General features: G+C 51.9%; 1 protein-coding gene across 2 annotated transcripts; it reads right to left on the bottom strand.

The window, feature by feature from the left end:
- On the bottom strand, nucleotides 1–27499 carry CLSTN3 (calsyntenin 3). Of its 2 annotated transcripts, none has more exons than XM_044385258.2 (18): nucleotides 27325–27499; nucleotides 23264–23386; nucleotides 22625–22820; nucleotides 20746–20954; nucleotides 20326–20475; nucleotides 19897–20082; nucleotides 19185–19466; nucleotides 18257–18369; nucleotides 15555–15717; nucleotides 14900–14956; nucleotides 14042–14199; nucleotides 13760–13908; nucleotides 9327–9553; nucleotides 8844–9014; nucleotides 7861–8006; nucleotides 7502–7637; nucleotides 1171–1373; nucleotides 1–946 (listed from the first exon to the last, which is right to left on the bottom strand). In XM_044385258.2, exons 2-18 carry the CDS (start codon nucleotides 23337–23339, stop codon nucleotides 806–808), a joined length of 2763 nt encoding a protein of 920 aa, XP_044241193.1. In that variant the 5' UTR covers nucleotides 23340–23386; nucleotides 27325–27499; the 3' UTR covers nucleotides 1–805. The 2 variants fall into 2 exon arrangements, with proteins under 2 accessions (XP_044241193.1, XP_026358322.1); XM_026502537.4 differs by lacking the exon at nucleotides 27325–27499 and adding an exon at nucleotides 25774–26409.
- Nucleotides 27500–27501: the final 2 nt, after the last annotated feature.

Genomic DNA, 27501 nt, shown 5'->3' with positions numbered 1-27501 from the left:
TTTTTCTGGTTGTTTTATTTGAAAACCCTAGGGTGTGTCCCCTCCCTCACCACACCCAACCCCCTACCCCCACCCCAGGACATGACGATGCCACACACACACAAGGCTGTGAGCTGCACACGGAACACAGGGGCTGCGCTCACAGCAACATGAAAAAATATACATTATATATAATACCTGGGCCCCCACCCCGCCACTCCGCCTGCCATCCCCACAACCTGGCCACAACCAGGTCACGTTGGAAGGGGTAGGGGCTGCAGGACCTCAGGCAAGGAGAAGAGAGGAAAGAGGACAGGAAAGGAAGGAGAGTGGGCAAGGTGAAGAAGCAGGGGTCCCCAGAGTGAAATGGAAAGAGAGAAAGGGGAGGGGACAGAAGAGAAGCTGTGAAGGCCCAGCTGAGGGAGTCCCAGGGAAGGAAGGCCTCCATGGACAGGAGAGTAGGGAAAGGTTCTCTTCGATCCCACCCCCCCGCCGCTAGTGACAACCCCATCCCCCATGCAGCACATGGCTGGTGGGGGGGACAGAGACCTGGGCAAGCTAAGCGGCCACTGCCTTGGGGACAGAGAAGGCAGCCCAAGTCTTTTGGGGAACTGAAGCCCAGAGGCACAGGAGAGAGGTGGGCTGGGGGTGGGGGGCAGGGGGGGTGGATCCCAGCGGGGCCCATTGGGATTCGGGGATTAAAGGATGACTCATTCTGAAGAACTCTCTCTCTATTGGTCTCTTCTCTCAGAATGTCCTTGTCTCTTTTCTGGGGGTGTCTCTGTCTCACCAGCGCAGAATTCTCTGTTCAGGGAGGAGTGTAGCCTTAGTAGCGGTGTGGAGGGGTCTCAATGATGCGTCTCTCATTGCTGCTGGGGGAGTCCGCTGCCTCTGAGTCACTGCTGTCCTCGTCCTCCTGCTGGCCACCAGCAGCCCCTGCCACACAGGCCTGCCGATTCTGGTAGGACTGGATAAAGTGGGAGCAGAGAGCACGGGCTCAGTGGTCCACACACACCCCAGAGCCTCTCCTGTGGGGACCACGCTCCCTCGGGCCCCTTACCCCACACCCTCAAACCTTCCTCCTTCCCACTCAAGGCAGCTCATCCTGGAGCTTTTTGCCCAGGGCCCGGCCATGGAGATGCTCCAGCTGCATCTTGACTGTAGACTGCCCCACTTCCCAGTGCCACTCACCTCCATGGGGTTCACGATAATGGTGAGCGCTGAGTCATCCCAGAAGAGGTCAGGGTCCTTGGGGTCACTGGAGGCCTCTGGAGGCCCACCGGCCCCTGACACACGGCGGTGAAGGGAGTGGATGCGCACGAGGCCCAAGATGACCATAAGCACCAGGAAGCCCACACACACCACAATGACGAGAGTCGCTGCGCTGGGGACCACTGCAGGGACAGCGTGCAGTGAGGAGACCGCCAGGCACCCCCGCAGGGACTTGGCACAGCAGGGAGCGGGGGATGGGGGGCCCCAGGGGAAGAGGGAGTCCTGGAGTAAGAAAAGACAGGATCCCTGATGGCCCAGAAGGGGGGAATACCCTGTGCAAGCTGGAGGACGAAGAGAGCCCTATTGAAATAGAAGAGCAGGAGATAGGGAGGAAAGTGGGGGGAAGAGCTGCTAAGGCCAAAGGGACAGAGACAGAGGGAGAGGGTGTCCCAAGCGGGGCATGGGCCAGGGGAGGAGAGCTCCCTGCACAATGCTGTCATGAGCAGCCCTGTTCTCAGCAGACACAGGTGTAAGGATTGGAGCCTACAGTCATTCTGCCCATGCCTTCCCTGCTCAGGAAGGGGTCACTCAGCCTAGGGAAGAGGTGCCTGGCGCCTGGGGGCGGGGGGGGAGGAGAGAGGCAGCCACACAGGCACAATGGTGCAAGAGGAGAGAATGTCCTCCTGCATCCTAAGAGGCGAAGCAGGCCCCAAGCCTGGCCTGGCAGCCAGAAGGAGATACTAGCGCCCCAGGCTGGGGGACAGGCCCCAGGGGCAAGCAGCAGCCCCTTCACTTACCCACCTGGACTGAGCTCATTCCTGCTCTGTGACACCTCTCCTCTCCCTGTGGGCTCAGGGCTCCTGGGCATCCGGGGCTCCTGCTCCTCCCAAGTCTCCCCCTGAGGTATACCCACCTCCCCCGCGGCCCCGTCACCCCTCTGGCCCCACAGCCTCACTTGAATGCCTCGGCTCAGGGGAGCACGGACCCTGAAGGGCAGCGAGACAGAGAAAGGCGCGTGCACGCGCACACGGACCCTGGAGCTGATGGCGGCCAAGCAGACATGGATGCACAAGCACGTGCCCATGAAAAGCGTGTGGCCACACAGCTGGACGAGAGCCGCCACTGCCTGCACCCGAGCCAGGACTCTGCCAGCCTGCACCCCCGCCCACGCCAGCCACCTGGCAGCCTGCGCACAGAGCAGGAGCAAAGGGAGGCGTCTGAGGGTCTCCAGCAAGGCGTAGCAGAGCCATAGTTGCAGCGTCACCCAGCTCCCCGCCAGCTGGGCGCACCAGGCGACGCCCTGAAGGAGGATGTACACAGCGCAGACACGGGCAGCGCGGGCCACAGAGCAAGCAGCTGCGAGCATGGCCATGGCCACCTGTCGCGCACACACACACAGAGCCTGGAGCGGCAGGAGCAGACAAAGCAGGAGAGCCCGCAGCCCCACCGACAGCACGTGGAGGCAGCGGTCCCACATCCAGGTCCCCAGGCTGAGGGCCCGCACAGGCAGCTGGGTCACTGCACCCCACATGCGAGCACACCCTGCTCACTGTTTGTGTGCACAGCAGCTCACCCAACCACGGAGGGCTCGTGGGGCCCAGGATCCGGACAGTCCCACGGCGGAGGGATGATTACATATATGCATCCCATACACGCACACAGCCCACACACGAATCTCCCAGGCCCGAATTTCCCCACAGCCTTGAAGGCTCACACGTTGAGAGAGAGAGCAGAACATAAAGAGGCACACAGCATGGGCAGCCACGCACACAGCCTGTTGCGTTCCCCTCCTCCCCAGCCACCAGCACCTGCAGACTGCCACAAGCTCCGGGGCCAGCCAGGAGTGTGGAGAATGCCCTGCGTGAGTAGGCACGCTAACCTTGCACCTCCCTGAGGCCACCCTGATGGCTCTCTGCCAAGTTGGTCCCCATCCTGACCCGACCCATAGCTCACTTGGGGCCACTTGTCGATGAGAGCTGATCCTGCTAAACAGGGCCAGCTGGCTCCCTGGGTACTGGCTCTAGGGCAGAGATGGCTAGCTCAGCATTTCTCAACTGCCTAGGGATAGGGGAGAAGGGAAGAAGGGGACAGAGGTGCTTTTTCTGACCACCTACAGGAAATAGTCCCTCCCAGGTCTCCGTGTCAGTGGGCAAGATCCAGGAACAGGAATCCGGCCAAGAGATGGCCCCTGTGGCTGAGCCCAGGCTCCAGAAGGAGTAGAGACCCTCCCCTGACTCATAGAGGAGACCGTAGCTGGCAAACTTGCTCTAGGAGCACAGCGATGGCAAGCCGAAGTTTCTGGCTTAGCCTGGCGGGGGAAACGACAAGTTGATTGCCAGGAATAAGAAATGGCCCCGGAAAGACAAAATGCAGACCTGTATCTGCAGGCAAACAAGTAGAGTTAATTAATTTAAAATAAGCCTGGGAAGCCAGCGAGATGGCAGCATTTTTAAATTAGCGACAGACAAAAATCAAGAGTATATAAAAAGTGCAGTGAACCTTTCTTGCTGCATTAGATCCAAGCAGTTAACTCTGGCCTTGAATGACCTGAATGCCCAACATGAAGGGGTGTTTTATCAAATGGCCCCTGAGAAACTTGTTTCAGTTGGTTGTGAGGACACTGTTGAAAGCCCTGTCCACAGTCTTGCTTGGTGCCCCCTTTCTGATGAGCCTTAGGAGAAATTTCTTTCTGCTCTCAGTCCCAGGACTTTTCTTGAAATACTGGTTGGCTCTTATCATACGATTCCCATAAGTGCCCAGGTCTCCTTTTGCTTAAGCTGCAAGGAAGCTCAGAGTCCAAATTCTGGCCCACTCTGGCAACCCCAAGTATTTCAGAGTATGTGTATTTTATGGATGGACTTCATATCCACCTGCACTTTATTCTTCTTTCAGAATTGTCCTTTCCTCCCCACTCCCTAGTTCATTTTCTATGCTTACCCTATTTCCTTTTTTTTTTTTTAACGTAGGCTCCACGTCCAGCATGTGCTCACCACCCTGAGATCAAGACCTGAGCTGAGACCAAGAGTCAGATGCTTAGCCACACAGGTGCCCCTGTGCTTACCCTATTTCGTTGTAGGTCTTCCTGCAAAGCTTCAGAAACTTGTAGGAAACAAAGCAGGGAAACAGTTCCCAAACTTTGCTGCACATTGGAATCACTTGGAGATCTTTAAAAACCACTGATGCCTGGCTCCCACCTCCATGTGATTTAACTAGTATGGGGTGTAAAGTAACCTAGGCACCAAGCCTTTTTACAACTCTCCAGCCCATCCAAGGTGTATCAGAATTCAGGATGACTAGGTAAATATTGTCTTTATCATCTTGCCTCTCCCTTCTGGGACAACCTTCTCTCCCTAACCATGAACATCCCAAACCAGCTGTCCACCCCCAATTCTCAAATTCTCATTCTCTCTTCTGCTCATCCAAAATCCCTTCTACCCTTCAAGGTCCAAGCTCTGACTCTACCTGCACCATAAAACCCTCCCTAACTGTCCCAGTTCACACTGATATCTCTTTTCTGGCACTCGTAGGAGCTTCAGAGAAATGAATCCCCTATCCCACTGGAGGGGATTATGCCTCCTTCGGTTTCCCCCTGGCTGGAGCAATTCGAAATTGCAAAGTCACCACTCCATAACACCACGCCTGCAGTTGGGAGGGTTCCTGGACACTGGGGAGGAGAGCGGAAGGAACACTGTGAAGAGTCAGAGAAGGTATATGGGATGGGTTTTATGAAGTGGATCTCCTGGTATGCTCAGGAGATGTCCATCTCCAATGGCTTTAGGTGAACTATGAACTCTGCATCCTACTCAGGCCAAAATAAGGGGAAAGCAAAAGCAAGCTGCCTCTATCAATTGAAATCTCAGAGGGAAGTTTGGTTGGCCTAGACATCAGCTCAGAACAGTGAACGGGGAGGCTGGGTTTCACTCTGAGGAGGTGAAACAAGGCAACCCTCACACACCCTGGAGCACATCCAGGCAGCTTCAGGGGATGAGGGGTGAGAAACACGGCCTACCAGGCCGGCCAGTGGGACAACTGGCCACTCAGGGCACGAAGCTCTGGGGTAGTTACAACAGGTATTCCCTCCCAGCAGAGAACAAAGACTGAGAATTCACCAGGCCCAGCAGTAATGTCAATGCAAAGTAGCAGGACCCAGTATCCAACCCAGACAAGGTTGAGTGGGATGATTCCCAAGGGAAGAACTGAAGAAACAGCTAGGGAATCACTGGGGGGAGGGGTGGGAAGCTGGATCCGAGGGTCTTTTTAACAAGAACGGGTTTAGCTTGCTCACAAGTCTCTAAAGATTGTGTGAAGTTTCTATGAACCTTTGCAACTTGGTTACGCATTATGCTTCCTCTTCACCCCTACTTCCCTACTCCCTCCACTCCTACCTCCAACTGTTTTGTTATAGTGAGTAAAGGCACTTACAGAAGCCCCTGCAGTTATTTTCAGAGAGAGCACGGAAGAAGGGAGTCAGCCCCAGGGAAAGGGAACACAGGGGACTCTAGTGGTGGCCACCACTTAAGGGGAGGAAATCGGACGGAATCCCTGGGGGTACCGGGGAGCTGACCTCCGTCAAAAAAAGCCCTAGGAAGTCCTCAGGATCTCCCCCAAATTAGATGCAACTATAAAGTAATGAAAGAGGAAGGAAGGAAGGAAGGAAGGAAGGAAGGAAGGAAGGAGAAAGGGGAAGGGAAGGGAAAGGAAGGAAAGGAAAGGAAAGGAAAGGGAAGGGAAGGGAAGGGAAGGAGAAAAGAAAAGAAAAGAAAAGAAAAGAAAAGAAAAGAAAAGAAAAGAAAAGAAAAGAAAAGAAAAAAGAAAAGAAAGAAAAGAAAACGCAAGCAAGCATCAGACATACCTGGAGAAGGTATGGAAGTCAATGGTTAGTGCACAGGCTCTGGAATCCTGCTGCCCAGATCTGAATCCTGGCTCTTATCACTTTCTCGCTGCGTGATCTTGTATAAAGTGCTTAACCTCTGTGGGCTTCCATTCCCTTGCCTTTTTTAAAGGGGATAATTCTAGTACCTATCTCATTTGTTGTTTGTAATGAGCTGGTATGTGTAAAAGCCCACGAGCATGGTGCCTAGTACACATCGATGTGTTCACTGTTCTTCTTATTAAATGTATTGATATGAGCTCTGTAACTTTCAAAGTTGTGTTTGGTGACCATGGACTTCTTCCAAGGAAGCATTTTCAGAATTCCTTCGGGAATTGCCTTCAGAGCCCAGATACACCTTTTGACTTTTTTCAAAAGTGACAAATCTGGGCCCTCTGACAGTGGGTTGTATGTCTAAAAACTTCAAATGATATCCAGAGCCAATTCTGATGAAAGTGGCTGATGAAACTGGGTAATACTGAAATGGGTCAAAAGCAAGGTGTATCTAAAATGTAATAAAAATAACTGCATCACATAAATTGGCTTTGAAAGCAACTCTAAAAGGGATTCCAAAAGCCATTTTCAGCATCGTCAGAATCATCTATGCAGATTTTAATAATGTGGAAGAAAGTCATTTTATAATATTAGGTGTAAATATCAGGTTATAAAATAGTTTGATCCCAACTTTGTAAAAAGAAAAAAAAATAGGCACAGAAAAAAACTGGAACGTTAACAATGGCTCCTTCTCTGCAATGGAATCATCGTTAATTTTTCTTCTCTACACTTGTAGTGTCTAGTTGGTCTACAATTTAGCAACTCTCAAATTGGGAATTAAACCCTGCATTGCTGGTAAAAGACCAAGGCTAGGGAACAAGATTCCTCAGAAGGGCAGCTCTCCATCTAGATTTAGTACTTTACCTCGTTGAACACTTTGTTTTACAAAGACTTATGACTTTATAGATAGTACATAATAATACATGTAAGAGCACCAACTTTCTCCTTGAGGATAGAAACTATTTATCATCTAATTCTTTTATGTTCCTAATAGCACTTTAGGACAGTGCTAGTACACAATAGGTGCTTCATAAATACCTGATGGCTTCACTACAGAGGATCCCCAGGTCCAGGGCTAATTTGATATTGCTGGAGGAGGACAGCAGGAACAACAAAAGCACCTAAACCCCACACCAACTTTATGATTCCGGGCATGAGTGCCCCCGGCAGTGAATGGCACGGGCTCATATTCTCCCTGAGGGAAAGTTAATGGTCCAGGGATCACAGGGATTGGCACAGAGTGGTCAGTTAAGTCAGGCAGCACAGGGAACAGAACCATAGCTCCATCAGCCTCCTCCCCTCCCAGTGGTGGAGGAGAAGATGCCTGTGCCCAGCCCACTCCCCACCACAACCCCGCCCTGCCTTGCCCGGCGTGGTCTTACATACTGGAGTTTCGGTGGGAGCTGGCCAGGCTGTGTCCGGCCATCTCAGGGGGGGGCTGGTGACCACGGTGCAGGAACTGCTGGGAGCTGAGCATGTGGCTGGGGTGGGCCACCTGGTTCATGCTGTGCAGGACGTTGACCTGGGGAGGGAGAGCTCAGTAGGCACGCGCTTCTCTGCAGGTCCCACTCCACTTCGCTAGAGCCCACCTACTAACCCTGACCCACAGCATCTTTGTCTCTGCCACTGCCAGGTGGCTCCTCCGTGCTTTGATGCCCACTCCCACCAACTTTGGGTCTCAGTCCGCTCCACCCAGGCTCCTTGACAGCGGGGGAGCCGTGGAGGGAAGGAGACTCTCTGAATACCTCCACGATGAATTCATTGCTGGAGTAACGACCATTCATTTCTGAGCAGGACAGCCGGAATTTCCTGGCATAGAGGGCAGCTCCGTGTCTTAGCCGATAATGAGTCTGCCTCAAGATCTCTTCATACACAGTGATGCTCTCTACCCCTGTGGGAGGAGGAAGCAGCTCAGGGCAGGACCCTCTCTCTCAGACCAGCTGATAGCACACACAGCCACAGCATGGGTCTATCTAGTCCCACTTCCTTAGCAGAGGTGTGACTTGAGTTCTCCTGAGAGATGTACCCCTCCACGCCTAGCCCAGCTTTGACTGACTGGGATAGGGGGATTGGGGTCCATTTCCTGCTCTGCTCTTCTCTAAAAACTCTGAGGCTTCTGGGTAGGGCTGAAGAGAAGGCAATAAGGACACCCTGCAAGACGGAGGGAGGAGGCGAGCAGGAGGGAAACAGAAAGAGTGGAAAATAAAGAAGTCCTTGGTGAGTCTCTGGAAGGGAATGGAAATAGGAGGGAACCAGTTATGACCACCTTCTCCCACCCTCCCTTATAGAGGGTCCTGCGGAGACTAGCAGGCTACCAAGCTACAAAGTCATTACCACTACTCGTTAAGATGTGGGCATGGGAGTTAAAGCTCTGCTGTGTACAAGAGATCAGAGAAGTGGAAGACATAGAGAAGATAGCTAGGACCAAACAGCTAGAGGATTAAAAGCTCATTAGGGAAGACTGAGCCACAGAAGGAATGAAACCAGGAACAGGGGAGCCAGGGTATAGAGAGAAGCAGGGAGAAAGAACCACTTGGGAGCCCAAACCCCAGCACAGCCCCTCTAGTGGCAGTCTGGAAACCAGAGGAGCTTCCAGGCTGGCAAGGTGCAAGATGGCACTTGGTCACATCCCTAGGCCTGGAAGGAGGACCCCCTGAGATTCCCAGAGACTTGATCATGGGGAGGGGTGCACACAGAAAAAGAAGACAGGCTCTCAGTCCCCACTGACCGGCGATGGTGAGGTAGGCGGACGTGTTGGTGAGCTCCAGCCCTCGCTGCTGCAAGGATGCCATGTCCAGGAGCAGGCTTTCCCGCTCGGGGTCTAGGTCATCCCCCACCAGGGAAATCTCACAGCCATCCAGGTTGTGCACGATCTCATCTGACATGCGTGTGTCTGTCACTGGATGGGAGAGAGTCAGCATATGGGTCACAGCCAAAGGGCCCACCTCATGGCCATTCTCCCCCCCCCCCCCCCCGGCTTCCAGGCTCAGCCCCTGAGAGTAGTCAGCATCATTTTCAAAAATGCCATTTCCCCATACTTTCCTCACACCCAGAGGCCTCCTCCTGGCTCTATGTCCTCATGTAAATGGTTCTAGGCAAGCAAATGCAAGATGCAGTCACTCGCATGTCTAGCCCCAGATTTTCTCCCTCCCTCTGGTTCTAGACATGGGCCATTTCTCAGGATGACATCACTCCCTGGAGTCATCCTTACCTGTACCCTGCCAACTCTCGTACTTTTTGGCCTCCACCTGGTGAGAAATGGAGCAAGTGATTTGAAGATCAGGGAACAAAGGGATCCCCTCAGGTCCCTCAAAGTCCACCGCCGGGTGGGCAAAATGAGCAGTGCCACTTAGCAGGATCTGGGGGGCATCAGGCTGAAGAACCACCACGTAGCCCTCCACTTCGGGGATGGAGACACAGGATTCTTCACTGAAGCACCTAAATGACAAGAGGGGAGAGAGGCAGCTTGTGACCCCAACACCTCCTCCCCTACAATCCATACTCTGTTTCATCCTTCTAGGCCTCCATCTCTACAACAGAGCACCCCATGTCAGGGATGGGGAGGGGGAGAGAGAGGGATAGTGTCTCTGCAGTGGCACCACTACCCCTCCATATCAAAGCTGGAGGGGAGACAGCCTTTCCGGGGAGGAAGCCACTGTGGGAAAGGATCAAGGACGGAGCAGGTGACCCTGACATACACGGCCGAGCACATCATCAATGCCCTAACCCAAGATTATGGAACATCTATCAAACTCCAGTCTACGAACTGAACCTACGAGAATGTTTACACATACACAGTTCTTGACTCAGGAGATTTAAATTACAATGTGTGTTCAGCAAAATGTCTGGCAGATACATGTCCAAAAATGCTCAACAACAAAAGCTGGAGAGCCTCTCCAAGGATGTCCTCCTCCTTGGTGTAACTTCCATTCATTCCCTTCAATATCAGAGAAAACTACTTTGGTAGGTGAGCTAATGTGACAATCTTAGACCTGCCTCCATGGTCCCGCGTAGCCTCACTGACCTCCTAAAATACTCAGCCAGGCCAACCAACCCACAGCACAGCTGCTCGGGAAGGTGTTCCCAGGGTCACCTCCAGCCCCACGCTTTGCCGATCAATAAGAATGACACCTCGCGTTCTCATCACACTTGCTAGTTTCTGAAGCATTTGCACATATTATTTTATTCAACCTTATTTCAGTGCTGTGGACTCGGGTTAAGAAACCAAAGATGATCAAGCATCTTGGCCACACAAGAAATACGTGTCAGAGCCGAGGTCTAAACCTGCTCTTCTTATTCTAAGGTCACACTCTTTCCACACTCTTTCTGAACCACAGCTACTATTTGGGGCCTGGATTTGCACCAAATTTATTTATAAAGAAGTACCCCTTGAACAAGCAGCCCTCACAAGGCAGTTGGTAACTCAGAAGCAGGGCCAATGGTCCATAAGCTTGTGCTAACTGAGGGGGTGTTACTGAGCGTGCCCAGCTTGACCACAGGAGCCAAAAGGGGGCTCAGACACAATGAACTCAGAGCCGCTAATGTTACCAATGTCCACAACCTGCTGAGTTCCTGTGCCACAGGGAGTGAGACCTAAGAATCTGCACGGTCATTCCAAGGGGCCCAGATCAAAGCCTCTTGGAAAACGACGTCAGCTGACTCTGAAAGCACAGGCTGCAACAACCATCCCCACTGCAGCGAGCAATCCAAAGGAGATCCGAAGGGCAACAGGGGGCCGGCCCTGACCCGAAGGCACTAATGATCTGGTCCAGAGCTGAGATATGGCACACAACCTCAAAACAATGGCAAACACAGTCACCATCATGTAAGTGGAACAAACAAAAACCCACGAGAGTTTAGAGAGGCAGAGGTTATTTCTGGTTAGGATGGAACTGGGGCATTTGGCAAGGGAGGACAGGACTAGTCAAAAGAAGTAGCAACTGAGCTGCCTTTGAGGGAGGGTAGGACTTCAGCAGGCAGAAGGTAGACCCTCGAGTGGACAGTGAGGGGTATACCAAGGGGAAGAGAAGAACATGAGGCAGGAACGCTGGGGTCAGATGGTGAGGGCTTTAAGGGCAGTTTTTGAGCACTGGCCAAGAGAAGGCCATTGATATCTTCTACATCGGGGAAATAGGAGGAAAATTCTGATTTACGACCACTAACCTAGCCTCTGGTGGAGGGTGAACTGAAGTTAGAATACTAGAGATGGGTCCACTCGTTAGGTTATGGCAATAGGCCAGGTGAGGGATCATCAGAGCCAGGACTGGAGCCATAACAGCAGAAATGGGAAAAAAGGAGACACATTACCCGACACCTGGCACAGGCAGGATCAGGGTGACCCGGCAACTGATGGAGTGTGGAGGACAGACAGGGAGAAATCTGAGAGGACTCAGAGGTCTCAAGCCTGAATGAATCCAAGGACAGAGACACCATCACAGAAATAGAGAATTCAGGAGAGGGGCTAGTTTGGGTATCAAAGGTCATTATTTCACCTTCAGCTTGTCTGTTTGAGGTGCTGGCAGAACTTCTAGATAGAGGTTATAGCAAGCAGGTAGAAAGTCAAGGGCTAAGGGAAAAGGACAAAGTTAGACAAAAAGATGTGGTAGCCATTTATTCAGTGGTTAATGCCACAAACTAGATGGGCTTTCCAGTAAAGAGAGGAAAAAAACCTTAGGGAAAATCTGCATTGACAAATAGTTGCATAAATCTGGCTCTAAATGGACAGAGCTCTAAGAACTGAACTCTGGAATCTGGGGAAGCCACATGGACTAGGGCAAGGCTTTGTACAAGAGATAGGGAGGTTCTGTTAGGTACTTGCCTCTCCCTCTTTCACGGGTGTGCACACACACACACACACACACACACCCTTCTATTTTCTCCAATGACCTCAAGGAAGTATTAGGTTAGCACTAACCCCATGGTAGCCCCATAAATGGAAAAATGAGAGCTCTCTTTCTTGACTTCATACCGAAAACAAGATGCCTTCCCCCTACTAAAAGACCAAAGTTAGGTTCCCAGCCCTTGGATAAGCCTCTTGCGTGGGCATGAAAGACAGAGGAGGAATTCAGATGAGTCCATCAGCACAGAGGAGGTCAACTCCTCCCCTACGGGACCCCCCTTGCAGAGCCCCACCCTAAGCCAAAAGTCAGCACCCTCCCTTCTGACATGGCTCCTGAGCCTGGTGAAGGGCATGAGGCAATTGCTTGATTTCTGGTGAGTTAAACCCTATAAAACTGCATGACTGCCCTTTAACAACTAGAGTTCCAGCTAGAACGTAGGGAGGGGGCACACTCAGCTCTGGTCTGTGCCCACGTGACTCCAGCTACCTGTGGCCTTCAGCTCCACACCGTGACCACACCACAGGCCAGATGCGCGATTCCCAAAAGCTACTGTCCCGGCCTTGCAGAACTTAATTGTGAGACCTGAAAATCACGCGCGGTCACTCTGTAAGGTTCAGAGCTCTCTCCTCTCTACTCTTTAAACCCACCCTTGCCAGGACAGGGACAACCCAGAAATGTTTATCTTCATATCGCTTATGGAGAAACTGAGGCAGAGCAGGGGAGAAGGGAATATTGTTCAGGAATCCTGACTCCTACATTGTGTAATCCGCCCACTAGATGGCAGTATCTCCTAAAAACTGCCCTACAAACACTCTAGGGGGTGAAAATGCCTGCTTGTAATAGCGAACATCGAACATCGGTGGAATAGGCATTCTGCTAGGCGTTTGATCTGGACTGTATCATTTAGCTCTCATACCAATTCCATGAGTTAGAGTCTATTGTTATAAAAAAAAAGCTTCTATTGTTATCCCTGCTTTACAGCATTTGCTTGATGTGAAAAGCTAGCCCGTAATAGACAATATGTCCATAGCTATTGTGTTTTCATTACCTCTCAATTAATCTGTATTTTTAAACACCTAATATACTTACACCTTGAAATAATTTACAATTTTTCTTTTAAAGAATCAAAATTATTTATTTAGAATTCAAAGGTCAGCAAACTTTCTGTGCAGGGCCAGACGATATATATTTTTGGCTTTTGGGCCCTACAGATTCTGTCCTAACTACTCAGCTCTGCCATCATAGTGTGAACTAATATGCAAATGAATGGGAATGGCTGTGTTCTAATAAAACTTTATTTACAAAAACAGGCAGCAGGCCAGATTTGGCCCCAGAGCCATAGGTTGCCAAGGCCTGGATTTAGATCATCCTATTTGACCTTGCAAGAACTTGATGAATCAAGACTAAAATAGGTGAAACAACTAGAGCTGTTTGCTCAAGGTCATCCAGGCAATTAGTATTGAGTCAGAATTAATGTCAGATCCCCCAGCTCCCAATACAGTACCCTGTCTGTCCCACTTTACATATCAGCATAGAGGCACAGGGAAAACTAAAACCCCAAAGTCCTAGAAGGGTGGTTGGCGGAAACAGGAATGAATCCGTTGTTTAACTCTGAGTCTAGTCCAGGCTCTTCTACAAACATTGCTATGTCAACTGAGCAGGTCAGTGGTCTCTGGGGGCCCAATCTGCCCCATCCATACAGGGAGGGAGGTGTGCCTAGACCCGGGTGACCTCTAAGGCCAAGGAGTTCTGACACTGTCTGGCTCTGCTCTGTGATTTCCTCCCACCCCCACCCAACACTCACTTGACGGCAGTGGTGAGGCGCAGGGGCCTGACGCCAGGCGTGGCAAAGCGCAGAGTGTTCATGTAAGCCACGTGCTGCAGGGCATGGTTGAAGGTCTCCACATCATCCCCCTCCAGGGTGAGCAGGGACTGCGAGGGGTTCACGTGGACCTGGGCCCCAGACACAGACAGCTGAGAGCAGGACGGGGAGGCGGGAGAGGAAGGGAGCAGAGGAGGAGGGGTGGGCCGGGCTCGGGGGCAGGGCGCATGCCTGGAAGGACAGGGCTAGAGGAAGGGGCTATACCTTCATGCCTTTGCCCAGGCTCTCGAAATCCCTATAGTCCAGCCCCTCCCGGCATGCATAGAGGCACTCGATGACCTCGCGGCTCTCCAGGCGGCCTGAGCGCACGCTGAAACCAGCCAGGTAGCCGTGGAAGTAGTGGTGGATCGGCAAGGGGTCTCCTAGGGCAGGAACACAGGGGCGGACAGGAGGTGAGAGTGGGTGAGGGGAGACACAGCTGGAGCAGGAAAGGGGGCAGAGAGGAAGGGCACAAGGCTGGAGGAAGAGCATGGAAGGAGAAATGTGCAAATGAAAAGGAAAGAAAAGACCTGGAAGTGAGGCTGGGGGGAGACTGGAGAAAACAGAAAGGAAGACCAGAGAGAGAATAAATCCAAGAGAGGAGTAGGGTGAAAAACAGAGCAACAGAAGTGAGGAAAGCTCCCAGGAGAGGGAGAAAGGGAAGGACAGGAGTGGGACCAAAGGGAGGAAAGAAGAGCCGGCAGAGGAAAAGGAGAAGGCAAGAGGGCATGGTCACAGGGCATGCAAGGGGACCCAGGGGGACGTGTGGAGCTTCACAGATGCCCAGATCTCCCTGCGTGGGACTGCCTCCTGCCTCCCACAGTCCCATCCACTATGTGGAAAGCCAGCAAGAGAACTCTTCCACTTCCTTCTGTGGGCAAGAAGGATGCCACCAAGCTCCATCTGGCCTTACCTCTCCAAGGGAGCCCTCCCTTGCAGTACTTCGTGCAGGCTCTGCCCCCTGGTGGCGTGGGTAGCAATAACTACAAGGCTGGCTGGGTTTTTGGGTTGGGATGGAATTGGAAGCACAGCACAAAGTTAAGGTGAGAGCTCTCTGGTCTCCAGTTCTTTCGCACAGAGTACCTTGTGTGGTGTCTGTACTGTTGTCTCCTCCCTTTTCCTTCTCTTTGTTCTTTTCCTCTGGAGGAAAATAAAAAGTGGCAATGAGTTTAAGTTTGTGGGGACAGACTGGCAGCAAGGAAAAAGAGGTCCTCCCTGCTCTGTCCCCGCCTGTGTAGGACTGGCAACCTGTCCACCAATGTCACATCTCAATCTCTCCAGCCTCTGCTAGAGACCAACCCCCAAATATGTTGCTGAGAAAACACAAGGGCTCTGGTAACACACACACACACACACACACACACACACACGCACCCATGCTCCCAGAAGAAAAAAAATGAAAGAAATAGCTTAAGGAAAACTGATGACTCTCTGACCTCCAGCAAGGGAATGTACTGTGGAAATCATCCCTTTGATGGAACAATATGGGCACTGGCCAAAGCTACACAAAGAGAGATTCTGGTGCTGCCTGCCGTGATGACTAGTTGAACAGGTTGCAGATGGTGGGGAGGGGACTGGGGGGGTTGTGATCTCCTCCACTGGAGGTCTCTCTGAGTCATCCCGTCCAACTGCAGGAAGATAAATGAAGTCAAGCTGCCCTTGCTCCTTCCCCAATAATCCTAAGCCACTAGGGGCTCCAAACTTCAGTGTCTTCATTGAGAAGCTCAAGCGGACTTACCAGTCCAGCAGGCCCCAATCATGAGAGCAGGTTCCCTTCGGGGCGGGTGGATGAGACCATTGTCATGGATGAGGGCAGGGTCAAACGAGATGCCATCGGCATAAAGTGTGACTGTGGGGAACTCCAGGTTCAAAGCATAGTGGTGCCACTCATCATCACAGACCTGGGGGGAATAAGCAGCATAAGGGCAAGAACCCTCAGTTGATTTATCTTCAGGGAACTAACATTAGGTTCTGCCCTTTCTGCTGGGAGACAGGGTACAGTCCCTCATATTCCCAGCTCTATCAGCAGGGCTACTAGTGAATTGCTGCCTACCCAGCTCAAGAAATAACATCCCTGCCCAAAATCTATCAGGCACCAACCAAGTACCCAAAATTCCACTCTTTAGGCAAATCTCTAAAACTATAAACATTCCTAAGAGAAGGAACACACTATTTTGTGAATAAATTTTTCCCCGAAAATGTATGTATGTATGTATGTATGGCACCGAAAGGTCTAGAGAAGTTTGTCACCCAACAATAAAACAAAGAGGCTCCCCTTGGAGGTTTCTCCTAGGATCAGTCAAGATGGAGGTGGGGGTAGTCAGAGGAATCAGGGGTAGAGAGTTCTCTGCCTTATCAGTTTCTATGTGCTGAAACGCCTCAAGATTCAACATTGATCCTTTTCCCTTTTCTCTATACATGCTCTTCCTAGGAGTGCCCTCATCTGTTCCCACGGGTTCAGATACCATATTTATGCCAATAACTCCAGAATCTGCATCTCCAGCCCAGAGCTCTCCTTGGAATGCTGGGCTATCCACTTGGATGTCTCACAGGTCTCTCAAATTTAACATGTGTAAGATGAAAGTCCACACCACTTCGCAATACGCTCACTTTTCCTGAGGCAGCATAAACACTCCACTGTCCATCCAGTTCCTCCAATGGATGACCTACAGGACACCTTTGATCCTTCTCTTTCCCTCATCTTCCACATCCAATCCATTAGCGGGGCTGCTGATCCCAGGTCCAAACAGAGCTCAAAGCTGCAGATTTCTGTGCAGTTCTCTACGTTGCCATGCATCGGTCAAGTCCTCAACCTTTACCGTGGCAACAGCCTTGTCTGGGTCCTTCCACTGTTACATCTCTTCAATACACTCCTCCCATAGTTGCCAAAGGTATCATCTTAAAATAAATCTGATCAGATCACCTCTCTGCTTTAAACCCTTCAAAAGGCTTCCTGTTTCTCATAGGACAATATCTAAATGAACTCCAGCTGACGAAGTCCACCGTAGAACCTTATCACTGCCTATCTCCCCAACCTCACGCCCAGGCTTTCCCCCTTGTTCACTGTATTCTAACCCAACTGGCCTTCTTCCCATGCTTGGAACATGCTGAGTGCTTTCCTGCCTCAGGGCTTTTGCATCAGCTCTTCCCACTACCTAAAACACTTTCTTCTCACCCGTTTCTCATCCTTTAGAACAAAACTTAAATTCCACCTCAATCAGGCCTTCCCTGAATATCTGATCTAAGGTGAACTCCCCCCGCCATCGCCTTCTCCCATCCTCTACTTCAGTCCCCTGCTTGTTCTTTCAGAGAATTTTTTACAATTCACTGTTTGTATATGACTTACTTTTTAAAAATCTACCTCTCCAACTAAAATGTAAGCTCGAAGAAGGCAAAGATTTTGTTTCATCTTATACTCCATTGTATCCTCAGAACTAAGCAGAATGGTAGAGCCTTACTTGATATTTAACAAATATTTGTTGAATAAATAAGGGAAAATAAAAGAAAAGCAGAGTCATGTTACTAATATTAGCAACAAGGGATCTTGTTCTTTCGATCTTGATCTTTCAATCAAGAAGCAGCAAATGGCAGACTGTCTCTTTTAAAGAGTGCCACAGAAACCGAAAGCTTTTATAGACAGCCCTCAATTATCTAATTTGTGGATTTTCTAGACTCTTCCTTTTCCTTTCTCTTTCTTCCACGTCCTGTCTTTTTCCCGCTATTTGCTTACTTGACACTCCACTGGGGCTTGCAAGAAAGATAAAAGGAGATGGGAACTCAAATTAGTCCCCACTGGTCCCCGTGGAGAATGAATAAAGCACAGGCTGCAACTGTCACTCTAGAGAGGATTTTATACATTTTCTTGTCTATTTTTATTTGTCCTTCATAATCACAGAGAATAGTAGTGAGAATTAACATTCCTTCTGACTTATAAGGTCTATCACATCATTTAATCCTGCAACAACCCTGGGAGATAGGGCCCCATTTAATAGACCAAGAAACTGAGATTTAGACATACCAAGGAAGATTTCATGGCTAGTGAGTTGCCATGGCCAGACTCAACCCCAATCTGCATACCCCAGAATTACTTACTTTCTGGCTTACAACATGCTAACTGCTTGAGAGTCAGGGATATGTACTGTTAAGGTTCTAGGTAAGAAAGGGATGAAATAAAACAAAGGAGAAAAGATGTTTGGTTGGGTATGATGTTAGTAGTAATGTGTTCCCAATTTCCTTTTAATCCCAGAGAGCTTTCTGAGGAGATAAGCCTTAGAAAAGGAGAACAAGAGAACCTGGGGGTAGAATGGTCAGGAACTGAAAATGGAGCACGAAGGGGATACAGGGCAACCCAGAAAATACCAACCTCTGCCCCAGGACCCTCCTTGCCTGGAAGTAAGGTACACCCACCCAGCTCTCTCAGGAGCCTGGCACTGGCCTCACCTGCTCCAGCTTCCAGAGGAACTTGACTGGGCGGGCACTCTCAAGCAAAGGCCAGTAGAGGAAGGCAATTCTACAGCCATGGACAGTCAGTGAGTAGTGAGAGAAGCCGTCCTCTGAGGGGAGAGGACGAAGACAGGGGTCAAACACAGGGCCTGAGGCAAGAACAGGTTCAAAGCACCAGAGGGAGAAAACGCGGAATTCTCATTACTCTCAGGTGCTCTCCCACCGTATTCCCTAGAGTCTCCTCTCTTTCTCGCCCTCTGACACACAGAGTTCAGCCCAAGTGATCACTAGGGCTTCTCGAGCATTCTGTTTGGCCAAGATGCAACACTGGTTCAGAGTCCCCGCAGGTCTTCCCTGCTCCCACCCAGATTTCTACTGGTCCTTTGGTTAATGCAAACTCCATGGGTGACAACCCTTTTCAAGTCAAGAAAAGTGAGCTTGGAGAAGTGGTAGAAATGAAAGGTCAGGACAAGACCGAGCCAAGAGCGACCGTGCCACTGCAGTCGAGGAAAGAGGGGGACTTGGAAATGGAGCCCACTAGCCCTTTGAAGAGGAGGACGGGCAGGGAGGGGGCAGGAGAGAAAGAATGGGGCACACCACTATCCATGCTTTTCCATTGCAGTGGACAGGCTTAATAGGAGTAGACTGGGGGTAGCCTACCACATGGTGGGATGCAGGGGGATTGGGTGATCGCAGGTGAGAAGGGCAGTGAGTGGTCCCATTGTACTCTGAGAGCAGTAGGGTCTCAACCTGTGATGCAGGCAGTAAGCCACACAATTTCAGGGAGCATCAAACCTAGCACTGCCATCTTACAAATGAAGAGAGAGGAAGTGACCTGTCCATAGCCACAAACTGGGCAGTGACAGAGGCAGGAATAAGAAGCCAGTTTCCTCACTCTCAGACCAGTGCCCTGGGGAAGGCTCACCATTCTGAACAGTGTTACACACGATGGTTTCCTCTTCCTTCTTGCCCTTGTTGGGAGTGACGCCATGCTTCATCCAAAAGGACAGAGTAAAATGGTCACTGAGGCTGTCCTGGGGTCCAGAGCCCAGCCCAGCTGTGCCACCCAGGGGCACCTGCACAGCTTGGGTGCCATTGAACCAGTAGATAAGGCTGCTGTCCTGGCTGTAGTGCACCGAGAGTCCCGCCGTCCAGTTGGCATTGGGGCCGGGCATGGGCAACAGATCTACCTCCCCAGGGGCAGCACCTGCAGAAGCCCCAGAAGGCACAAGTGTCAGAGCTGCGAGGCAGCAGATGGGGAAACTGGAAGCAGCCAGGGCAAGAGTAACTGAAGGGGAGAGATTTCCCACAGTTAATCTCATGGCCTCTTTTGGCCTTTCAAAGACACAAGAGGGTGGACCTCTCTTCTAGGAATGGCTCTCTAATTAACTCATTCTCCAACTCTTCATTTCTCCCTACCATTGTTCCACAATGTACCTGGTAACTGTCTTGTGCTAGGATCATGAATCTTTGCAATGACACACTGATTTGCTTTGGGGCCACAAGAGTTAACCACATGCTATAACCTCTGTGGATATGTACACTTGTGGGTGGGCAAGGGAAGGTATAAGGCAGAGTCTTAGGAAAGAGGCAGAGGAGGGTTCAGGAGAGGTCTGGAGAGGGGAGGGCACACCCACCACAGAGTTTCCGCAGGGCCCGCTCTGAGTAGTTGTCACGGTCACAGCCCTTGGCCACATGGCTAGTCTGTAGCTCTATGGTGGCCTGAATATTCCAGAGAGGTTCATCACAGGTCTCCAGGCGGATACCAGGGAACAAAGCCAAGCTCCCTGCACCTGGTGCATATTCAATCCTTTTGTTCCAGCCTGCATAGAGGAAAGGGAGAGGGTAGTGAAGAGAGAGGAGAGGAAGGCAGCCCCTCTTATCCATTCTGTTCTTGTCATGTCCCCTGACATTCTTGGGTAGACAGCCAGGGTAGACAGCTGCAAGCCTGTCCCCAAATATCTCTCCCCTGGCTCCTAAGCTAGCCCTATTATTGTCAGAATGGACAAGAAGGGAGACCAAGGTGAAAGATAATTCACAAGATGAGTCAGAGTGCAGCTCCTCACCTTGCCAGCTGGGTTTACAGGTAGGCTTCACCTGGATCTCCACCTCAGCATCATCTGCTGCCCGCTTCTTCCCGCAGTCATAAGCCGTCACCGTGAACTTGTAGAGCCTCTCGCCACTGTACTGCAGCTTCTCTGTGTTCTCAATGTTTCCTGGGATGGATGTGGAAGGAGACAAAGAGGGTAAGGAACACTAGAGAAAGCTTAGGGAGGCAAGGTGAAGACTCATGAGTCAACTGGGCAGCAGATGAATTAGGCAGCAGGAAGTTGGGAAGGAGGTATCTGGGGGAAAGGCTCTACCTTGGGAAGGAGGTTATGGAATGAGGATCTGAGGAGCACAAATGGAGAGCTCAGTCCCGGGATGTTCTGATGGATATGGGTGTACAGGGCTGGGCAGCTGGTGTGGGCAGGGGATGGACTCACCATCATTGTCGATGAGGAAGGGGGTGTTGGGTGTGAGGATCTCATAGTAGCAGATCTGGCTGTACTGGGGGGAGCAATCACCATCGATGGCTTCCACCCTCAGGATGCGGTCATACAGCTTCCCCTCAGTTACTGCAGCACGGTACAGCCGCTCCACAAACACGGGGGCAAACTCATTTACATCGTTGACCCTCACATGCACAGTCGCCCTGCATGTACCAGAGCAGGAGGAGGGACAAGGAAGAGTCAGCCAGCCTCAAAACACAAAGAGAGGCACAAGTAGGAATGCAGACAGGGAGTCAAAGCAGACAGAAGCCAGTGTGTCCTGAGCCTAGGGCCATGGGCATGCTCATCCCACCCTCCAGGACACCAGGCCCCACAAGGGAAGGGGTGACTGATGTAAGGGGTAAGGAACAACCCCAGGGGACACCAGCAGCTGACTTGGATGAATCCTGTACAGAATGCTATAGGTTGGGTGCCAAGACAAGGGGTAAAACAAAATTTTGTATCCAGCTGGTTGTTCCTCCACAATAATCAAATCCAATGGGATAATCAAGGAAGACACGGAATAAAAGCCAAATTAAAACCAACCAGGGGATGGGGTGCCCGTCTGGCTCAGTCAGTGGAGTATCCAATTCTTGGTCCCAGGGTTGTGAGTTTGAGCCCTACGTTGGGTATAGAAATTACTTAAAAATAAAAATCCTTATGGGGCACCTGGATGGCACAGTCAGTTGAACAGCCAACTCTTGGTTTTGGGTCAGGTTCTGATCTCACGGTCCTGAGATCAAGCCCCACATTGGGCTCCCCACTCAGCATGGAGCCTGCTTGAGTTTCTTTCTCCCTCTCTCTCTGCCCCTCCCAGCTACATGCTCATGCACTCCCACTCTCTCTCTCAAATAAATAAATCTTTAAAAATAAATAAATAAATAAATAAATAAATAAATAAATAAATAAAATCTTTAAAACCAACTAGGAGAAGGGAAGTGGTATTTATATAAAAGCCATTAGTCATCTGACATGAGCGCAAGAGGAGTGCTGCCTTCTGTACATCCATGTGCAGTGTGCATGTCAGATGTGCCCCCCCTATACTCAGGCCCTGTGGGGCAAGCAGCCCTGGGGCTCTGCCCTTCGTGCTGAGCCCTGCCCCTCACCAAGATCTAGGCACCCAGGTCCCAGAGGCAGGTCCTATCTCCAAATGGGAAACTGAATCACAAGGCGCGGTTTATTACCAGTGCCTCTTAGTGGCCCAGGAACACTGGCTACCAATCTTTCTCCCATTTTCAGACGAGAAGTTAGCTGGGCACAGTCATGGGATTCTCAGGCCCTGGTTTCATTCATGCTGGAGCTCTCTCCTGCCCACCTTCACCTAGCGCTGTGCATGAGTATACCGTGTGTGTGAGTATGTGCCTGCTGCAAAGTGGTGGGGCAGGTGGAAGGAATCCGGATGTGTGCTGAGATGCTCATCGTCCTTCTCCTCGTTATGCTCCTCATCATCATAACTCCCATGTACTGAGCCTTTCCCACGTATCAGGCACTGCGGTACACGCTTTTTACATAAACCATCTCCTTTACCCTTCATAACAACCTAGAGAAATAGGGATTATCATGTTCCCCATTTTACTGAGAAGTAAAAGCAGATCCAGAAAGGCTAAGTAAGTCGCCCAGGGTCATAAATGGCAGAACCAGGATTAGATCCCATGAGTTCTACTACATGTTTCTATCACCTTAAGTGAAGGCTCCTGGAGGACACGGCCTCCGTCCCTGACCCCAATGAACAGAGAGGGGCGGGATAGGTATCAATGACAGCATGGGCAGAGGATGGTGAGGGGCTTGGGAGGAGAGAGAAGAGCCCAGCAGCAGGAGACAAGGGCTTCCTCACTTGTGGGACTTCTTGGTGTTGGCGCCGTCGGGGCCCTCGCCGCAGTCGTAGGCCTGGATGGTGAAAGTGTGCTCCTTCTGGGCCTCACAGTCCACTGGCTCCTTGGCCCGGATCAGCCCTTCTCCAGTTGCTTTGTCCAGAATCACGGCCTCAAAGGGCACCCCAGACCCATGGAGCCGGAAGCCACAGATCTCTCCTGGCCCAGGGGAGAGGGAGGGATGAGGCTCCTTCTCCTTTGCCACTTCCAGCATCTTCTTCCCAGCCTCAACCTCTCTGCCTTGGGTTCTGCTTCACCTCTCCTTCCAAACCTCAGCCCTTCTCTTGTACACGTGAAAGTGTTAATTATCAGACATACAGCTCCAACACCAGCTTCCCCGAGCTGCAACCTCTCAGAGATACTGGGTCTGAGATTTGACAAAATCTTGATGCAGTTAACCACTGCCTGCCCATGTCCTTCTCTCTGGCTCCCTTTATTCAGCCAACATCCTTAAGCCTACGTCTACCACTTCGTCACGGCCTCTTCCCCACTTCTACTGCTCTCCCTCTCTCGGGACTTCCTCCCCTCTCTTCCCTTGCCCTCTGCCTTCCCAACCACTTTTCTCCGTCCTACCCACCTTGCCATCCCCCAACCCCAATCACCTGCATAGCGCAGGGGGGCATCCTTGTCCAAGGCAAAGAGTGGTGGATTCAGCAGGACCGTGTTGTCATTCTCCATGACGATGCCTTGGTATTCTGCCTCGATCCATGGCTTGTGCTTGTTGGCTGACCCCCACCCAGGGAGAGGAGAGAAAGCACCTGTGAGCTGGCCCTCCACTCCCACACAACCCAGAGACACTTAGATTCCAGCATTATCACCCTTTCTACCCGCTGCAGCAACACCTGCAGGAGGAAGGGCTGAGGAGAAGAAATCAGCATTAGAGGAGTCAGAGGGTCTGTGAGAGGTCACAGCCTTCTCCTATGGCAAGATAGGTGGTTTCCGTGGCAACACCCTATCCTGGGGGAGGAGGGGGACAACTATCTCCACTGGGAGACGTGGTCAGAGGGTGAAGAATTTTCTTTAGGGATTTCAAGTGCTAGAGAGTGGAGACTGGAGATTCAGGGAGCAGTGGTGGGCCATCAGAAGGCCCTGGGAAAGTGAAGGCCTAGACTAAGGGCGGAGTTGAGTTTAGAAAAAGAAGATCCAGATGTTTCCTGAGATCCTGAGTGTTTACCCTCTCCACCGTCACCATCACCCCATTTCAGTCCTGATCCCTCCACTCTGCACTTCTCCCAGCCAAGCCCCAACCTAAGTCCATCCAACCTAAGAGAAGGGAAAATATAGGACAGAAGGAGGGGGACAGAGAGGGACAGGGATGGAGCAGAGGAATCAATGCCAAATGACCGGACCCAGCACAGCCGACATCCTGAGGGATTATTGAACTGGCCTAGAAACATGACAAATCCCCTCCCTACTTCTCATCCCTACACTCAAGAGAACACACTCACAGCCAGCACATCTCTGTGTCTCCCACAAGGCCACCAAACCCCATACTCCCTGAACCCCGCTTTTTATACAGACCCATGACTTAGTTCTACTTCTTGCCTACCCCACCCCTCTTCCCTTCAACCACCAGCCAACCAGGAGGGGTGAAGGACTCAGTCAGCCTTTAGATTTCCCCATCTCCTGCAACACTCAGCTCACTCAATTGTGTCTCCTCCCCAGTACTGATCTCCCGTTAGCCTGGTGAGGAGCTACAGAGAAGGCACAGTATGTTCCCTTCCCCTCTAACCACCCCCCACTCCAGCTGCCACTGCTTGCTCTGTCTAATCCCACCATGCCAACCACCAGGACCCCAAAGCACATTCATGATGGCCTGTCAGTGAAACATGGGTGGAGGAAGACATATCATCATAGGGAAACTGAGTCACCAAAAGGAAACATGCCCAGTACGTGACGGTGAACAAAACATCCTTATTTCCAGTCTTTCCTCCAACCACACCACAAAAAGCCTCCTGGTACTGGAATGCCTGCCCCTTTCTTGCAGATGACCACCAAAACTCCTTTCTCTAATGGCAGAGGAGAAAGCCACAAGATGGTGCTCAGAAGGCAAGCACAGGAAGTGGCAAGAGCCTAAGAAGCTGGGCTGAGGTCAGAGACTGAGGTGAGGAGCCACAGCCTGAAGATGAAGGGGCTGCAGTGTAGCAAGTCCAGTGCTGGGCACCCTCTCCACAGCTCGCCCCCAGGTCTCCCTGTTCCTCTCTTCTTGGCCACAGACTCTGCTTGTGTTCATTTCCTTCACTCACTCCTGGCTCCCTGCCCTTCCTTCCTTGACTTTCCCTTCCCCCTCTCCCCACCTGTTCTAGATTTACCTTTCAATCTTCTCTCTTTTTTTGCCTCCACCTTTACCCTCTTTACCCTCCTTCTCATCCCCCTCCCACACCTCTTCTCCCTTGTCCTTCTCAGCTTTCCCTCTCACCACTCATTTAGCACCCCCCACACACACCCACTTCTGCCCTTATCTGCCTTTCTCCACCTACCTGAGCCCTCTTCCCCCAACCCCTCTCTCCCTGCCGCCTCCGCCCTGGTCCCTCTGATGGCCTCACCCAGCTGAATTTCTCTGCTGTCTGCCAGAGAGGGCAGCTCTGGTAACCCTCAGCCCAGCTGTACTCAGGGTACGGATGCAGAGGAACACGCCAAAACATACGTGCTCCGAATTGCTGAGCTGCAAGGAACTATTTCTCCCAAGGATGGGATGGATATGAACCAGATGGATCTGCCACACACCCTTAGTGTGGGCACACCCCAGTGCACACGGAGAACCATCCAGAGATGTGTATCACCCTTCAGGGGCAAGTCCTTCTGCGACCTGAGATATCTCCCGCAGGCAGAAACTGGAGGAGGGGGAGACAGAGACCCCAAGATGGAAATGAGGACCAAATGGGAGCCAGAGAAGCACATGGGTAAAACAGCCCAGAGAGGACGGTGTGGGGAAGGGGATGTGAGGGAGAGAAGGGGGCAGCTCTCAGAAAACGGATGAGAAGGGGAACGGTCGGAAGAACCCACACCTGTCATCTGCCAGAGAGCTTCAACAGCCCCTGCTCACCCCTGCCCGCACATGGCTCTGCCGGATACCCCTCTTTCAGTGCCCCCCTTCCCCCACCTCACTCACCTTTGTTACAGGAGCTGGAGGGGAGCAGGGAGGCCAGCAAGAGGGGCAACAGCAGGAGGGTCATGGTGTGGTGTGGGCAGGGCAGGGCAGGGCCAGGCGATCGCTCTCCCCCAAGAGCCTCCAGCCGGCTGATTCCACCTTGGGGGAGGGATGCAGGGGCTCTCCAAGGAAGGGAGGGAAGATAGCGGGCCGGGCCGCAGTGCAGGGACAGAAAAGAGCCCGCCGCGCACACTAGTCCATAGAGCAGACCTACGCAGACCCCAACCTAGGTGGCTGAGGTGGGGGACTTGCAGAGGCTTCTCGTTCGCTCTCGAGCCGGGCGTTCTCACTCTCTCCCTCATTCCCACCCCATCCCCGCTACTGCAGGATGACGTCAGCAAGCCAGGCGAGGACTGATGGGGCGGCTGGCCAATCGGGTGGCTGGGGGGGGCCAGGTGCTGCAGGGGGGGAGGGAACCAATGGGACTGGGGAGCAGGGGCGGGAGACTGTGTTAGGGCATTTTCCCTAGACTGCAATTTGGGGGAGCAAGGGAACTGCGGGGGCTGGGGCGGAAGCTGGAAAACCGTAGAGGGGGTGGGAAATAAGAGGGACATTGGGAGAATCGAGAAGCTGGAAGCCCGGGGGTGGGAAAGGGAGACGTCAACGGAGACCTGAGGGAGGCGAGGAGGGGCAGTATCACGTCACCCCCCCCCCCCCCCACACACACACACCACCAACAACTCTGCATTAACCTCTTTTCACAGCCCATCCCATCAGCAGGTCGCTGCTGCGCGCCTCCTGGGAGCCGTAAAGCAAAACCCACAGCCTGAACCCAAGAGATCCTAGCATTTCCGTTCCCAGCCCCAGGTGTTTGAGGAAACCATGGGATGGTCAGCAGGGAGGTGGAAAGGGTTCTGGGACTGGAGGAAGAGTGAGAGATTTGCACACAACACACACACACACACACACACACACACACGCACACCTGTCCAGACGATTCACTACTAGGTGGGATTTTTTCCACTGCCTAGGCTCCCTCCCTCTCCCCAAACTTCCCACCTTAAACCATGATGAACCAACCCAGCTGATTCTGAAGCCAGGGAAGTTGGTAGGTTTGAAAGAGAGGGAGAAAGGGTTGGGGGCGGAGGTGAGGTACACGGTAATTTAGGCAGCCCCCGTCATGGTAATACATCTGGTAAGCGTGGGCTGTCCAAAGGCTGGGAACTGGAGGTGATGGTACCATCAGTGACTACAGAGGGACAGGGAAACCCCTGGGTCCCAAGTCAAAATTTTCCAGGATAGCCAACCAAACACCTCCTTCACTCTCTGCTCCAGACTTTGAACTCAACACCTCCTCATGCTGACAACCCCCTCTGTGCCTGGGCAGAACAGTTTCTCTGCCTCCTTCCTAATGGCCCTATAGGACAAAGAGCTTGGAATTCCAGAGTCGGGGCCCCAACTCAGCGAAGCTGTCTGAGGGAGTTGTAGGAGGTAGCACTCTAGCATTTCCTTCACTGTGGCTTCTGGCCAGCTGACTGTCCCCCGTCTTTCCCCACCTCTTCCCCCTCATACCTTTCAGGATCCCTGACTCAGTCCTAGGATCTCAGGGTATTGTTAGAACTCATCCCCGGATGAGCTTGGAGGCTGCCACTCCACACAGCAAGACCAGACCTCTCTTAGGGAAGACCGCCCCCCTCAGAGCTCTGGGACATTTCCCAAGCCTGCGGACAATGGGCTGCAAGCCAAAAC

Source organism: Ursus arctos, unplaced genomic scaffold (assembly GCF_023065955.2).
Source record: "Ursus arctos isolate Adak ecotype North America unplaced genomic scaffold, UrsArc2.0 scaffold_26, whole genome shotgun sequence".
Lineage (NCBI taxonomy): Eukaryota > Metazoa > Chordata > Mammalia > Carnivora > Ursidae > Ursus > Ursus arctos.
The sequence above is the reverse complement of the archived record's forward strand: the minus strand, read 5'-3'. Positions and strand labels throughout refer to the sequence as shown.